A 16,117-nucleotide genomic window follows, 5' to 3' on the forward strand; every position below is an offset into this window, starting at 1 on the left:
TGTCATGCCCTCTTTCTAATAACCATGTTTCTACAATATTTTCCACAGAGATAAAAATTGCAACTCGTTTGATCAGGATTTGTTGGAAACTGTGTGGAAAGCCTGTAACAATTTGTGCACATTACTTCTGAACAATATGCAGCTATGTGTGAAATAAAATAAACTCGACATGGTTGTAGCAGCTGTTTGCATTATAATAAACTCAGAGATGAAAGTTCCAGGGTCAGGCTTGGTCCTCTTTCTGTCCTAGGCTAATTACACTTTTCACGGACTTTCCTTGCACATCCTCCCATGTTTCCTAGGTAGGCAAGTCTTCTACAAGCAGGCTGACTTCTACAACTGAAGGGCAATGCTGCTTTTCCTTCCTGAGCTTAAGTCCCAAGTAGTTCAACGTTTCCGAGCTCTAGTCTTCCCCGAGTACCTGTGATGGGTCTGCACTTCTCACATGGGAAGATACCAGGTAGAGCCAGGACATGGAGCCATTTCTGAGCCACAAGGTCATGAAAGTCTGCCCTTAGGGCATTTCGGCCTACAGTCCAATTTCAGCCCAGTTCTCTGCCTCTAGAACTAAAGGTGTTATCACTTGTCGTTTTTCTGCCTGTCAGCTGGGAATAACATGAGCATTACACAAGAAATGCATTGTTCAGACCTAGCTTTGCTATGCACAGTTTTTGGAGAAATCTCTTGCTGATTCTAATATGCATGATAATGTGGGCTGCTGAACATAAAACACGGGGCATTTGCTTAGTAATAGGATGTGTTTTGCATAAAGCTGAAGATTCGAGCCATGGTGCAAGGAAAATAAAACAGCTTGAACATGATTAGGCAGGAGAATGGAATCAGCATGGATGTTGTCTGTCATTGTATAAATGTCTGTTGAGATCTGGGAGTCTCTTGCCATCACCAAAACTCAAGTGTGCTCTGCAGATGTTTCTGTACTCATTTGTTCATTACTCTGCTACTGAAAGCACTCCCACTGTGATTGGTTTGCCTTTGTGGGGTTTTGGTGTGTTTGGTTGGTTTTTTTTTAATAATCTGGGGTTTATATTTAATCATTAAGGCCTTTTTTTTTTTGTCACCTGTTAAAGAGGCTGAGGAGAACCCAGAGCATCACTTCTGTGATCTCTGCAGGCAGAGATGCATCTTGTGTGCCTAAAGTAGGGGAAAGAGAAAATGGCTGCCAGCCCTGACTTCCATACTTACAAAAAAAATTAAAATGGCATCTAATTAAACTTTATCAGTCTCCCAGATTTATCTCAGGAAGACATGACAACCTCTGTACATAGTCCACTCTGCTGTGCACTTAGAAACATGATTTTAAGTTTCTTTTCCAAGGGGGAGGTTTTCTTTTTCTTTTCCAGGAAAAAGGTTTTTCTTTCCAAAAGAAAAGAGTTTTCTTTTTCTTTTCCAAGAAAAAGAGTCTTGGTTCCAGTATCAGTCCAGCTGATGGGATGTCAGTCCTGGTTTCAGTGTCATTCCAGCTGTGTTGGTCTGGCCCATGAGATGTTCAGGGCCCTGGGGGCACACCCAGGCTTGTCATGATATCTTTTTATGGACAGGTTTCTCACTTTCTGTGTAAATCAGTTATCGTGCACAGTCTGTTCATTTAGGTCTTTCTGGGACAGAGAGCTTTGGGGGTCTCTGATGGTCTTAATCCCACCCTATAGTCCATGCTCACTTCCTGCAACTTGTTCCTGTGCTTGTGCTGTATTTGTTGTGGTTCTTCCTCATGGAAAAATACTGCCCTATCTCTGCCTGGCCCCCCTTCTCCAGCCATATATTGTTCTCACAGTGTCCCAATACCAAGAATCCTTGGTTATTATCAAGAATTTCATCTGTCATTACCAACAGTCCTTGGTCGGCTCCACAGCTATCAGTGTTTGAGACATGGGCTGTTATTCAGGCAAGAAAAACAAGTTTCTAAGGCTGTTTATTAAAATACAGGTGCTCATTAGACAGCACGAGTTCTTGGGAACAGTGTTTCTGATAAGCTCAGAGGGGCTTAATCCAAGTGCTGTTCCTCAAGGCTGAGGCCTAATGAGCATTTCTCAGTGAGGGGGCTTGTGGGGTGGAAGCTGTGCCACCACAATCCATCCCATGACTAAAGTCAGCTTCTCTGAGCCTTTACACCTGAACATGAAACTTCGAACATTTGGGAAATGCTGAATAGCAGAGAACACCACAGCAAATACCTTCAGCAGCCCAGGTCAATTCAAGGCCTTGGCACTTTGAGCAGCTGCACTGAATCAAAGCAGTTGTCAAACAGCAGTTGTCAAAGGCTCTGCTTCTCTCTTGTTATAGAAATCTCTGTGGTAAAAAAAAAGATTGTAAAGCTTGTAGGACAGGATTTTCCAGTATTGGTATGAAATCTTGAACTTTCTAAGGAAAATAAAACTATCACAAATCTTCCCGCTTTTTGCTGCAAGGACAAGACAGACTTCTTCCACTTTGCAATTCTCATTATAGATATAACATACATTCTAAATATATGCATATATTTGCATATACACATAAGTATATATGGATGTCTATTTTAAACCTGTAAACAAAAAAGCCTCCTTGACTGTCCCTGCTTTTCTCTGTCTGAAAAAGGTGGGAGAGGAATCACATGGGTTGAATGCTACTATCACACATTGAACATGGCTAAATACACTACTTGGGTGTATAAGAGTACAGCACCAATAAGAACACAGCAAAGAAGCTGAATAGATAATTTATATAGTTAAATAATATGTAGTTTATTTTTTCATATTTTTTAAAATTTACTTAATATCTTTTTATATTCACTTCTTTACTCCTCTCTGTTTCTGACATTTAGAGTTTCATTAATAAATAATTTTACTTTATATTTAGTATTGTGGGAAATTTTCAAAAACACCTGCTGTGTGAAGGAGACTTTCACTGAGACTTTGGTCTCTTGCAGAAAGTTTTGAAACCATGCTCCAAACATGGGTAAACACACTGTGAGAATCCTAAAAATATGTTGGCTGTAGGGAACACAGACAATAAAAATCAAGCCGCATTGATTGGGAACTCTGTAATGGAGAAGCTCTCCCAGTTATTTCTGAGCTCAGCGTGTGATTTAGGATGAACTGGAGCCTACCTCCTGGGAAAACAGTTTGTCTTGTTTAAAACCCTCCTCATGAGGGTTTTGACAGATTTCCCTTGGCAATCTGTTCCCATGGTTAATTACCCTCATTGCTAAAAATGTTCTCTTTACTATAAGTTTACATTTTCTTGCTGAGATGTGTGAAACTTCAGTTACAGATACTTCCCATCTGTGACAAAGACAAGCCTCCGAAGTGGGTAACCCAAAGATCCAGCTTTATCTCATACCTGTAAGGAAACAAGTGTGTGTAGGTTGCTCTCCGTAGCTGCTGTTCACAGGTGGCACAGCAGGACTGTTTTTACTTAAGGGAGGTGGTGGATCTTCCTTTGGATGCTGTAAACTGCATTGGTGCTTTGGTGGGGAATAGGAAAGCAATTCAGTTGGATTGACTTCTGCTAGAAGTGCACAAGGTGAAAGGGTGGGTGGTAATTATTTACACAGTAGCAATGATTTTTGTTCTCCTGTTGTTTCCAAAGAACCTTAACGTGAGTTTTGGTGATAGGTGCAGCTCAAGCTACCAGCCAAGACAGGGGGACAGTTGCCACCTACTGCTCATTGTTAGCTGTCTTTCCAAGGCATATGCTGCACTCAGGTTTAGGTGTGAAAAATGAAGCAAGCAGGAAACTCTCGAATAGCTGAGTGTCATTCCCAATACTATTACACAGCATAATGTTCCAGTTCATAAATCCCAGGCAGAGATCTGGCAAATTAAGCAGTTAGAAGTCCAATACTGCAGTTTCTGGGCAGGTGAAAGTATCCTTTTGACCCAGAGGGAGTCATATCTGCCTTCCCCTGGTCAGTTTTTCTGGCCTGTCCCTTCCCCTTTCAAAAGGTGGTTTTCTGCATCCCTTCCCTTCTTCTAGAGTTACATATTGTCATGGGTTTAGGGCTAATATTTTTAGCAGCAGCCAGTGAAGGGAACCCAGATATAGGGATGTTTGGTAGCCCAGTCTGGGAGAAGGGAAAAGAAATACAAACAAGGAGAAAGTTGAAGTACACACAATACAGCAGAATACAGGAATATGTGAAAGGCAATGAACCGAGTGAACCTGAGAATGGATATAATTTCTTTTTCTTGATCCCAAAACTATGTGCCAGGCCATAATGACCTCTGTATAGCTGGCTCACCTAGAAAGGGACAGGCATTCAAATACAGTAAAATAATTGCTCATGTTTGCCAAGTAGATCATAGAGTGTGAAACAAGCTCTGCTGGTAGTTGCATCTGGAAGCACCAAGCCAAGCCAGCCAGGGATCAGATTAGGAAACCTGAGCATGATACTGTTTAAGAAGCATTTTTCAAATGTATCTTCATGATTCTTTTTCATGTATGGGGAGCAGTGTGTCATCTGGAGACATTTTGGGCAAATGTATTTGATGTATTTGCTTTTATTATCAAAGCTTTGGAAATCATTCAGGCATCCATACTTGATTGCTGAAAAGGATTTTATTGAATTGTTTTGCCATCACACTTGGTTGCTTTATCTTTGTTATTTTGTGGCTCTGGAATTATTGACTGGCTGCTAATTGTGACCTATGTGCTTTTTGCTCTCTGTCAAAATGTGTTAAAAAATACACAAACTGCCAGAAACATGTGAGGTTAATTAAAAAATACTCAGAGAACAGTGAAACTTTGTGCTCCAGAATTACATTTTCAAAAATCAACTTTGTTTTGAAAGAAACCTTTCTCATATTGTGTGTTTCCTTTCATCTTTCAGAGAAAATGCCTGGAATGGTTTCTCACAATGTTCTCTGTTTCTTAAACTTAACACTACTTAGGAGACTGGAGTAGCTAGTTGATACAGATGCTGTGCACTCAAATTTTCTGTACGTTAGAGTTTCTGCAGGAGTGTAAACATCAATTCCTGGCTCCCTTTGCAGACATTTAGTCATGTGCATTCAGAGTGCAAGCTCAAGAGAAGTCCTGTATGTAGATGCAATGGGATATTTGACATCCTGAAACAACACCATTTAACAGTATCTGTTTTGTACTCTTAAAAGTGTTCTCTAAATTACCTGAAACCTCTTCATCCATTTCCCACTGCTTTTTTTAATGAAATATGGATTTTGTCACATCCTTGCTGATTTAGGATTTTTCTGGGTGAAAGGATGCATTTCTGGCAGAGCCCCTTTTTACTTTTGGTTTGCCCTTCCTTTCAGATGTACATCACAAGCACAATTAAAACAAAGAGCAGCAGGCTAGCCAAGCCTGTGCTGTGTTTGGGTACCCTGTGTGCTGCCTTCCTTACCGGGCTGAATCGAGTTTCTGAGTATCGGAACCACTGTTCGGATGTGATCGCAGGCTTCATCCTGGGCAGTGCTGTAGCCTTGTTTCTGGTAAGTCCAGCAGTCTTTGTGAATTCCTTTTAAAAATACCATAGTATTAAAAAAAATATTTTAAAAAATGCTATTTTCGTGTGGCCTGCAAGATCTAATTCTAGCCCCATTTAGTTAAAGATATCATCAGAGAGAATTCAGTATGAAATCAGGAATACTAAATGATAAGGCTAGTATGGTGACATTTGTACATTTTATATATTTTAATTCTTTTAATTCCTGTATGTGTTCTTACTTGACCTGTTCTGGAAAATTCTGTAAAGATGGTGTAGTTTTCAACTGATGTCAAAAGGAGGGTATACTTGAGACTCCTACAACACCCCTATGTTACAAAACCCCACTGTATGTCTTGTATCTGGCAAAAATGTTAGATAAAGGGTGTTGTCTGGGGCTCTGAGCAGTGGTCCTGGTTTTCCGTTTTGTTTTGGAAATAAAGAAAGTGCAGTAGAAAGGAAGGTCAGGATAAACTCCCTGCAAGACAATATTACCTCCCTCATTTGGAGTTGAACTGAAATTGTTTACCCCCTTATAGGATAACTAAATGTATTAAAATATATCAAAGGTCTTCCCACAGAATGTAGGAACAGCATCTTTCCAGACTTGAAGTGTACCTGGCTCTCCTGTGGGCTCTGTGGTTGAAGTGATTTGTTTGGTGAGAGGTCTCTTGCTGAGGATTTACTCACACAGCCAGCAGTCCAGGTCATTCTTGTTATTACCAAGAAATGTGCCTGGTTCCATTTAATCAAAATATGCTTCAAAACTATCCACTGCACAGCAGCAGACACTTTATCCCTGTAATCAGGAGGGATTAGGTTTCAATGATCCCTTAAATCTCGATTGTCCTGTCACTGATTTCTTTTTTCCTATTCTGTACTTAAAAAAGCAAAAACAACAAACCTCCACATGTCAATTGTTTCCACGTTCCCTTTAAATAAAAAGATATCTACAACCTCTGACCTGAATTTCCTTGGCTTTAATGTAAATTATTTGTCTGGTTCCCATTGGGAAGGGCAGTTTAAATCTTGCCTATGCAATGTGAGTCTGTCGTCCCAGTGCTGCTGCAAGTACGAAAGAGTGATGCTAAATTATGTTATCCAGATGTGAGGGAGATGCAGCCATCCACTGAACTGTTTTCACAGCTTGGAATTGATAAAGTCACAGTCTGAAGGGAGTATTTGGCCAGTAAAGTGCATCATTCAGGTAGTCCGTGGTTCTGGGATGATAAAGCATACATGGGAGTCTCTGCTGTGTGAAATGCAAAATGTATAAAGGCTGAGAACGGTTCATCGCCTCAGATTAACCCACTTCCCAAAGCAGTCCATCACACTCAGCCGCACTGTAGCCCAAGGCTGAGACAGGTGACGCCTTGAACCAAAACCCAGGTTAAATTCTTTTCAGAAGCTGGCAGTTGTGACCCCAGTGTTAACTCCTCTGAGTTTTCCTGAGGACAGAACACACCAACCTCACTTGTGTTTTTCTGCATTACACAGGGGATATGTGTTGTCCATAACTTTAAGGGCACTCACGGAGCTCTTTCTAAACCGAAGCCTGAAGACCCACGGGGAATGCCACTAATGGCTTTTCCGAGAGTGGAAAGTCCTCTGGAGACACTGAGTGCACAGGTACTGTAAATCCTCTCACCCAGACCCATCACCAACCACATTTTCTGTTACAGCACACTAAAAACAAGTTGTATACCTAACCATACATTCCTAACATTGAGCCCATTGAACAGAGTGAATCTGAATCAAGGCACAGTTTGTTTTAAGGCATTTATTCCTGAATTACCAAATACTGTAGATCTTTTGCCCCTGTGCACATCCACCGCTAAAAATGTAGGATTTCACATGCCTCTGCATATGGTTTGTGATAAAAAAGCTTTAGCTTAGAATAGAAAACTGAGAGAAAAGCAAAAATAATTCTGCCTAACTACATTCCAGAATACTTTTGGGATGTATGAAAGATTTAATCTTTCCTGAGAATAAACTATGCTGTCCAGAAATGTATTTATAGAGATTAGGTTTTTTTATCCTTATTACTGTTCAATATCTTCTATAATGATAAAAATCTCATACAGTTTTCTGTCTCTAAGTCCTCAGAAGAGAAGTAATAGCATTCTTTCAAGTCTGCAAAAAAAATAGCAAGTGAGAGCATCATTATTGATGGTGTTTCTGTTAAAACTACTAACTTAAAATGGCTTGTGTTGGCATAACTGAATCATACTCAGCCCCTTCAAAACAGACAAGCAAATGCCACCTGCCAAACAGGTTCTGGGAATGAGGAGAAACTGTAGTTTAAATACCCTGATGTCATTTATTTGTTCTTTAAATTATACTTCCTTTATTAGATGGTCTGTCATTCCTCTGCACGTGGCATCTAGCAAGATCAATAGCGACTTCTGTTAAACTCTTTGCCAAATAAACTGAAAAGAGGAATTTTAAAAAAAATGGAAAAGACAGTTTTCTAATGCCTGGAAATATTTTGCTTAATTGAAAAGTCAGTTTTGATTAGGCAAAGATTTACTGGAAGACTTTCCACTAAATCTGCAGAACCTTGTGCATTAAATGTTCTCTTTGTGTGTTTGCAGTTCAGAAACTAAGCACTGCTTAGATGTCCACAGTGTCATGTATGACAAAAAGGCTGAGCAGGGGAAAATATAGACTATGAGAAAAATTTAGTCAAGTCAGCTATTTATAGCTGCTGAGCTGTGAAGTACAGGTAGCGACTGGACCTTAACTGTTGATGTCCTATAAATCAACAACATAATTTTCAGGGTAGCAGTCTCTTCATGACCATACATCTACAATGCAGGAGTAGATTGGGGAAAATGTGATCCTATTCTGAAGATAGTATAAACAGGTCTTTGAGAGCACATGCTCCTTACTGTTTCTTCAGGTATAGGTGGTACAACGTCCTTCTCTGTGCAGATTTCTGCATCTATCCCCAGTCTCGTTTTGCCTTGCACCCACACAAACCCTGCAGAGGCAGCATGATACAAGGATGACTTAGTACTGCCAGGAGTCCTGGACATTGGCTCCCAGGAAGGTTAAATCTACACTGCCACCTACAGAGGACTTCTTGTTGCTGCATGTCTGTGGCTGCATGTGTTTTGGCATATTGACCCACCTCCATATGGTTTTAAGTTCTTTATGTTCCTTAGGATCAAAGTGTGGAGAATCCACGTGCACTCATCAGATGAAGCCCAACCGGTCTCCTAGTCTCTCCTGAGGACAGACCCACTGTATTGGTTATGTGACTGTATGAAGCACTTGAGCCTCTGCAGACCTGTCCCTCTGGACAGGACCCAGTCCCATTTGAAAGTCCATGTTGGAAAAGTCCCACCTTGGTTTTACAACCTGTTAGTGAGTGTTAATAACAGCAGGGCTTGAGTTCAGCAATTCCCACCACACACTCAGGACAGGCAGCAGTCACTTTTGCAGTCTTAAAGCCCTGGCTTAGCTGAGCGACAGGTTTTATTAGCAAAGGGTTTTCTCATTCATTTTGCACACCAAAATATGTAAATGCCAAACTGTTTACAAATGTTCATGTGTTTGCCTTTTCTTCTTTGCAGAACCACTCTGCCTCTATGACTGAAGTAACCTGAGATGGAAGATTGGCAGCCGGAGCTATTTTTTACTACCCTCCAGTACAGTAGTCCAAGACACACAGTTACTAAATGTCTAACTGTGATGACCAGTATTATGTTATGTCTAGTTAGAGGCTAATGTTTTGTACTTTTTTTGTATGAGGAAGTGATGTAGCTTGCCCTGATTTTTTTGTCAGCTTTAATATTATTATGCCAGACTTTAAAAGCAAAACAAAAAATAACAAAAAAAAACTTTTCTTGTTTAAAGTGTGCACTGAGGAACTACATCTATGGAATTGTTGATGTTGTTATGTGATATTTGTACACTTTTTTTTTTCTTTTCAGTTTTGAATTTATATATCTTGAAAAAAGAAACATTCATTTTTACCTTTTCTTACCGTAAGAAGTGCTTCTACCACTGGGTTACATTCTGATCTCAGTAAGGTCAGCATAGATCTGAAGTAATCTCATATATTTAATTCATATTAAAATAATGGTGATCAGGAATCTGACCTGAATGATACTATCAACAAGTAGCAAAAATCCATCCTTGATTCAGTGGGCTACTTAAGTGTTCCCTAGGGATGCAGTTTAGCCACCCAGTTTCCAGACTACTTGGCAGACTTAAAGCATGTTCTTAAGCACCTCACTGAATCAAAGCCTGATTGTTCTGGTGTGGGTGATTGTGCTGGTTATTGAAGAATAACTAAAACAACATCCTCAGTCTGCAGTATAGACAGACTGGACATGAAAATTTATAGTAGTAGCTGATAGCATGTGAGCTGACTATATCATCTCCCTAGATCCTCATTCCTCCCCAAGGCCCAGCTGAAGCTCCTGGTGAAACCTGGCTTCAGGAATTGACTATGGGGATATACAGCCACCACTGTGGAGCTGAGGCTGTGCTCTATGAGTGTTTCATCACTTCATCATAGATTTGTGGGGTAACTAGTGACACTGCTGCAAAGTAAAAGTGGCACCACTTCTCCAGCAGGGCAGCATTCTCTGGCATTCCAGTTGGCATAACCAAGGAGCCTGTTTTGCTCCCCAAAGTGTATTTTTCCCTGAGGGGCTTTGGCAAGTTAAAAAAAAAAATTAAACAAAAGAAAATAAAAAGCTGACAGCCCTGTAGTAGCAGTCTGCATTTTTGTAAATTCTGCCAAACAGAATTTATATCAAAACTGCTATTTTACAATTTAACAACTTTGTCTAAGGATTTTAAAGACAATTAATTAAGTATGGGTTAGGGGTGGGAGAGGAAGAAAAAAAAAGTCCATTTACAATGGCTAGAATTGGGGCAAAGGCTTCATTACATGATTTTTCACTGTTTCTAGGATTTTCCTGCATCTCATTCTTTTAGCATGGTGATAACTGCTGTATGTCTCCTTTAAAGAATGGAGCCTCTGTCTGTACTTCTACTGGAATGTTTACCTCACATTTCCATGTTGGTTCTTCTTGGCTTTTTTTTGTATATTTTTTCCAAAACAGAAGTGAAAAAAAAAATGATCAAAAAAGCAAACATGTAGCCTGGTCTCTGTCACTTGCCTGGGATACAAAGAAAATATAGGATGTCTGTTTCTGTCTGGTCTTGCAGTGTTTCTTCCAGGTCAGTATTTTCTTCGACTCTACAGATGTGTGCTTCAGGCTTAGGAATATAAGGATCAGACTTGGGCCATGCAGGCTTTCTGTGACCATGAGGAGCCGTTGATAAGTGTTCTGGGTTCCTCACTACAACTTTGATCAAAATTCCAGGGGGAAAAAATCTGTTCTCAACTTCTCTGCTAGGAAATACCCTCCCAAGTAGGCTTTTTTACACTTTTGTCTGGTCTTCTCTACTGGTCTAAAACCAACAAACTGCATGAGCAGGGCTTTTGCATACTTATTCATTTATAATTTAATTCAATAGAAGTTAGGTACTTTTGAAAGCCCAAGGATTAAAAAGTGATTAATCCCCTAGAAGTCTTACCCCCTTCCATGGCACAGGCATTCTGTGCTAGACTACGATCTCATTTCAGATTTCTGTTAAGAAGTTTTGCATCTCAAATGTCTGATCCCCTTCTGCTGTGCTACAGTCCCTGTGCTGACGGAAGCATGAGGTTTGCACCTCAAAAAGAACTAAGTGTACGAGATAAGGGAAATGGCAATTTGACTCAACTCAGACAGTCAAACCCAAGATGAGCTGTTGTCATGCTCCTCTCTTGCCTAATTTTCAGTCTTCAGTTTTTCCACTCTGTTCTGATAACTTTGCATGAGCTATCAAAGTTACATACTGGGAGAGACAGAGAAGGGGCAGATAAACATGAAGTTCAACTACCACTGAAAGTATTTTCTTAGATAATGAGTGTTAAGAAGAAACAAGGAGGTGCAAATATCTCTGGTTTTTGATGGGAGGAAGACATAGTTTCATGAAAAAATACTTCTAATTTATTGCTGCCGAACAGCCTCTGAAGCAGCCAAGATGACAAACATTTAGCCATTTGTCACGCTGTGGTTTCCCATAAGCTGCAGGGGAGGGATTTGGGAACTTTCAGCCTTCCACAGTGACCAGTGAAACATCCCCAGCTCACTCGCATTCACCCCACAATGGAACATGTAGCACTATACACTTTTACTATTCTGTAGATCCCCAAAAGCCAAAAGGAGAAAACACTGGGTTTCTTAAACTTCTTCAGAGCTGTGAGAAGGGAGAACTTGAGAAGTTTGCTCAGTCAAGAAACTGAGCACTGTGACACACAAAAGCAGCAGTGCCTGAGTGTGTTTGGGGTGTCTGCTGAAAGAAACTGGGGGAGCAAGGGTTGAGGGCAGTGAGTGTTGTAACCAGGACATTTCTGATCATTCCCAGAAAAAAAACCCCACGCATACAGACTCTAACCTTATTGGAAACAACCTGTTTCATCACAATTCATGAAGTACCACAGATTTCTCAGACTGTTGCATTTATTTTATTGCCTTCCTCACTTTTCTGCTTGCCTCCTCTGATTAACAGCAGACCTGCATCATCCGTTAGACAGCAAGAAAAACTAAACATACAGGTAACATATAAGAAAAACTAACAACTATTAGAAGGAGACACAAAAATTAAAAAATAGGTTTTTAACAGACACTGAAGAATTCAACAAGGTGCTTTGATGGCAGGTGTTTTTATAGGGCTGTTAGGGAGTTCACCATTACTGAGGTAAGAGATGTCACAATTTTACCTGGCCCTATTTTCATGTAGCAATTTTGAGCAGCACAAGCAGTTTCACTTCTAAGATGACACCTGTAATAGCTTTTACAAACCTTATTGCTGACAGGCTCTTACTTTTAATCTCAAGGACAAAAAAAAATTAGGATGGCTCACCTTCCCCCTCCTTCCCTAGGTTTGTCAGCCCTGCTGGTCATGGTGGCAGAGGTGAATGTGGTTCCTGACACAGTCCAAATGCACACACAAAAACCCCATCACGCAGCTCAGAACTGAAGACAAGTTTAGGAGGTTGTACAGGTTCAACCCCAGCCAGCCCAGCCCCAGTCAGCCCTTTGCTCACTCCCCCACCAGCGGGATCAGGGAAAGAATTAGAAGGGTAAAAGCTGGGAACCTTGTGGGTTGAGATGAAGATACTTTAATAGGTAAAAGAAAAGCCACACACACAGGCAAAGCAAAATAAGGAATTAATTCCCTGCTTCCCATGGGCAGGCAGGTATTCAGACATCTCCAGGAGAGCAGAACCTATCACATGTAGTGGTTACTTGGGAAGACAAACACCATCACTCCAAACATTGTTCCCTTCCTCCTTTTTTCCCCCACTTTATGCACTGAGCATGATGTCTTATGGTCTGGAATATCCCTTTGGCCATTTGGATCACCTGTCCTGGCTGTGTCTCCTCCCAACCTCCCATGAACCCCAGCCTCCTCCCCAGTGTGGAAAACAAAAAGGTATTGTGTCTGTACAAGCCTTGCTCAGCAATAACAAAACCATCTCTATATTATCAACCCTGTGTTCAGCATCAGCACAAATCCAAAATGCTGCCCCACACCAGCCACTGGGAAGAAAGTTACCTCCACCCCAGCCAAAACCCAGGACAGAGATGCAGGGCAGGGACCGTGGAGTTGGTCACCCCTGTTTATCCCCACTGGAGCCAGAGATGCAAGGGAGCAGCTGGCAGTGCCCACACTCCTGGTCTGCAGGGAAAAAAAGGGCAGAACAGACAATAGTGAAAAACCCGAGCACGACTCAGAAAACTTTTATTAGTGAAATTCACACATTTCACTGCAAGGAGGGGACTCTGCCGCTGCTCTGCAGGAAAGGTCCGTGGTGGGACTCACTGCTTCCAGACGATTTTCAGGTTTGGTGGCAGCTCTGTGGCCGCGAGTTCATCGAATTTGGTCGCGTCCTTCAGGGGGGTGCGGTAAAAACCCAGGACGTCCCCGGCGCAGCGCATCAGGTGGAGCTGGGAGTTGGGCACAGAGTGTCCCAGCTCCACCGCCAGCCGCGCCAACAGCCGGAACTTCAGCCTGTTCTCCTGCAGGGGCGTCTGCTCCCAGTCTTGGGGGAGGGAGGACCCAAAAACCTCCCTGACGTGGCACTCGAGGCGGCCCTGCAGGTCCTGCGGGGGGAGGTAACTTCGGCTGCGCGGCGGGGGGCACAGCAGGCTGGGCTCGCTCCTCTCCTCCTTCTCAGAGATCCCCGCTTCCACTTGCACTTCTTTCTCCTCCTTCCTGTTGGCACCACAAAAGAAGCGTTTTCAACCTCTGGGCTGGCTCAGAGTGCTATTCTGTTCAAGGTGTTTTAACGCAGGCTCAATCCAGACAGTGTCCTTATCCATGAGGGACAAAACCAGACAGGGTTTGGCGGTTTTCCCCAAAGGCTGCTCACCACACAGGCTCCCTCTGCAGAGCCACCACTCGCCCACCCACCTTATCTCACTGGCCTGTGTGGGAACACTTTAACCAGAGTAATTACTTGTCTTCCCACTTACCGCTGTGTTTTCTAATATGAATTTAAAAAAAGGGATAACAGAAAATAACCACTACTACAGAAAAAAAATCAGTGCCCAAGTACCAAAAAAAAAAAGAAATAAAAAATTCATCACTAGTTTTAACCACAACACTTGACTTGCTCATATGCCACACTCTAGTCAACAACCCACGCATGGTCTCACCTAAAACGCTGTACAGGAACTACCATTTTACATTCCTGTGAAATCCCTCCTTTCCCACCCCTAACAAAAAGCAGGTGACAGCACTAAAGACTCTAACCCTGCACCACCACCACCACGCCCGCCCGCCAGCAGTGCGCCTCGATGGGCGCTTGATTCCCACGGAACCTGCTGGATCTCCTTCCCTAAAAACATCCTGGAGCTGCCTGGACACAACCCCGAGGGACGCGCTCGGTGGGGGGGGGAGTGTAAGACCAAGGCCCCTCCAGCACCTCCACGGCCCGCGAGAGGTTCACATGCCACCCCCTGGTGCCCTGCGGTACCTGCGGACACCCCAGAAGGCCCTGAGCCCCGCAGGGCCCAGCCCGGGCCGCCCCGGCCCCGTCACCCTCAGCGCCCGCACCGCCGCCATACTCCTTCTCGCCGCCGCAGTGACGACCTTTCGCCACGCCCGCAAAGCCTCACGGGAAATGTAGTCCCGTGGCCGCCCCCTCAGCGCGGGAATGTGTCGGGGGTCTCGGCTCCCACCGGGAGAAGGCTCCAGGGAGACCTTTCTGCGGCCTCCCAGTGCTTCATGTGGACTTGTAACAGAGAGGGAGAGGGGATTTTTACACGAGCAGATCGTGACAGAAAAAGTGGGGACGGCTTTAAATTAAAAGAAGGGAGATTAGGAAGGAATTCTTCCCTGTGAGAGTGGTGAGCCGCTGGCACGGGATGCTCATAGAAGCTGTGGATGCCCCACCACTGGAAGTGTCCACGGATAGGTTGGAGCAACCTGGTCTAGTGGAAGGTGTCCCTGCCCCTGGCAGAGGGGTTTTATCTGTATCTGGTTGGAAAAATAGAATCTTTAAGGTCATTTCCAGTGCAAACCATTTCGTGGTTGATCCTGTGATGCACGGATCAGAGGATCAGCAGGATGCTGCTCGTGGGTAGCAGAGGTTTCACTGAGCTCAGGTGTGTGAAGGCACAACCACAGCCAAGCCAGGAAAGGGGTGTCATTCCTGATGCTGGTATTGGCCTTTGGGGAGTTTTTTTGGCAAGTTTTTGCTCTTCATTCACTGTCAGGACAGTCTAAATCAAGCATTAATTGCTCAGTGGTTGGATCCACATGAAGGAGTTTGGCTGTTTATTGCCCCTGTGACAGGTTACTGACACAGAGGACAGGAGGAAGTGTTTACAGGACAGTGATTTTCACATGTTTTTCCAGTTGTTGGCAGGAGCAGGGAGTGCCTGTGGCCGGGAGGAGCAGCCAGCAGAGTGGGATGACCCTAGAGGGTCAGGAGCTCCTCTGGGAAGCTTGGCTGTGAATGTTTGGGGGGCTGCTCCAAGGCCTCACTGTTGATTGGTGTAGTGTGCAGCCAGAAGAATACTCTTCTATAACCTTGGTCTGCTGTTTTTGCCACTTTTGCCTGTTTTGGTTTGGTTTTTTTTCATGACAACCATCTAATTGTACTTTAGCTCACAAATCTTGTATCTTTAACAGGGACATAGCAACAGGCCAAAGGTCAAACAGTGGGCCTGCAACATCAGCCCGATTATCCAAGCTACACCAACAGGGCAGGCCAAGATGCCTTCCTGCATGTTTGATGTTAATTATTGTGAAAAATGCCCCTGGAAAAACAGTCTTTTCACAGCCTTGACCCAACCTGTGCAGCCCTGTTGCAGCCTCATCCCACCAACCATGACTCTCTAGGGACATGAGAAACTTCTGAAGGAAGAGTTGTTTGTCTGTGGCCTGAGTTCCTTGTACACCTCTCAAGTTTTTTTGTGCCTTTGTTCAGCAGGATTAACCTCTGCAGCTGTGTCACTATTGGATTATTGCCCTTTGATATCCTCTGGGTTTCCTAAACTTACCAGCTGTAACACTTTTTTTTAATCTTTGCAAAGACACAGTGTGTGTGACAAACGCTATAAAGTTTATTTAAAAAAAAAAAGAATTTTGAGGTAGAGA

At 43.0% G+C, this 16,117-nt stretch overlaps 2 protein-coding genes across 5 annotated transcripts in view; one reads left to right on the top strand and one right to left on the bottom strand.

Moving 5' to 3' along the window:
• The window catches only part of PLPPR1 (phospholipid phosphatase related 1), a 130,853-nt gene extending 120,304 nt beyond the window's left edge, over positions 1-10,549 (top strand). For all 4 annotated transcript variants that reach the window (XM_027671137.1, XM_027671136.1, XM_027671138.1 and 1 more), the window contains exons 6-8: positions 5,268-5,444; positions 6,935-7,066; positions 9,016-10,549. In XM_027671137.1, coding sequence (XP_027526938.1) covers positions 5,268-5,444; positions 6,935-7,066; positions 9,016-9,048 — 342 coding nt within the window. In that variant the 3' untranslated portion in view covers positions 9,049-10,549. The remainder of the gene's footprint in view (positions 1-5,267; positions 5,445-6,934; positions 7,067-9,015) is intronic.
• Positions 10,550-13,235: 2,686 nt separating this feature from the next.
• On the bottom strand, positions 13,236-14,612 carry MRPL50 (mitochondrial ribosomal protein L50). The gene is made up of 2 exons (XM_027671147.1): positions 14,490-14,612; positions 13,236-13,726 (listed from the first exon to the last, which is right to left on the bottom strand). The coding sequence occupies exons 1-2, from the start codon at positions 14,576-14,578 to the stop codon at positions 13,330-13,332; spliced, it is 486 nt and encodes a 161-aa protein (XP_027526948.1). The 5' UTR covers positions 14,579-14,612; the 3' UTR covers positions 13,236-13,329.
• Positions 14,613-16,117: the final 1,505 nt, after the last annotated feature.

This window comes from Neopelma chrysocephalum, unplaced genomic scaffold, assembly GCF_003984885.1.
Source record: "Neopelma chrysocephalum unplaced genomic scaffold, ASM398488v2 Primary Assembly neopelma1_97034, whole genome shotgun sequence".
Classification (NCBI taxonomy): Eukaryota; Metazoa; Chordata; class Aves; order Passeriformes; family Pipridae; genus Neopelma; species Neopelma chrysocephalum.

Excerpts from the sequence above, each read along its gene's own strand:
- MRPL50 (XM_027671147.1), bottom strand. The coding sequence starts at position 14,578 with ATGGCGGCGGTGCGGGCGCTGAGGGTGACGGGGCCGGGGCGGCCCGGG. Across the intron at positions 13,727-14,489 it reads GCCTTCTGGGGTGTCCGCAG|GAAGGAGGAGAAAGAAGTGC; the intron begins GTACCGCAGGGC and ends TGGTGCCAACAG.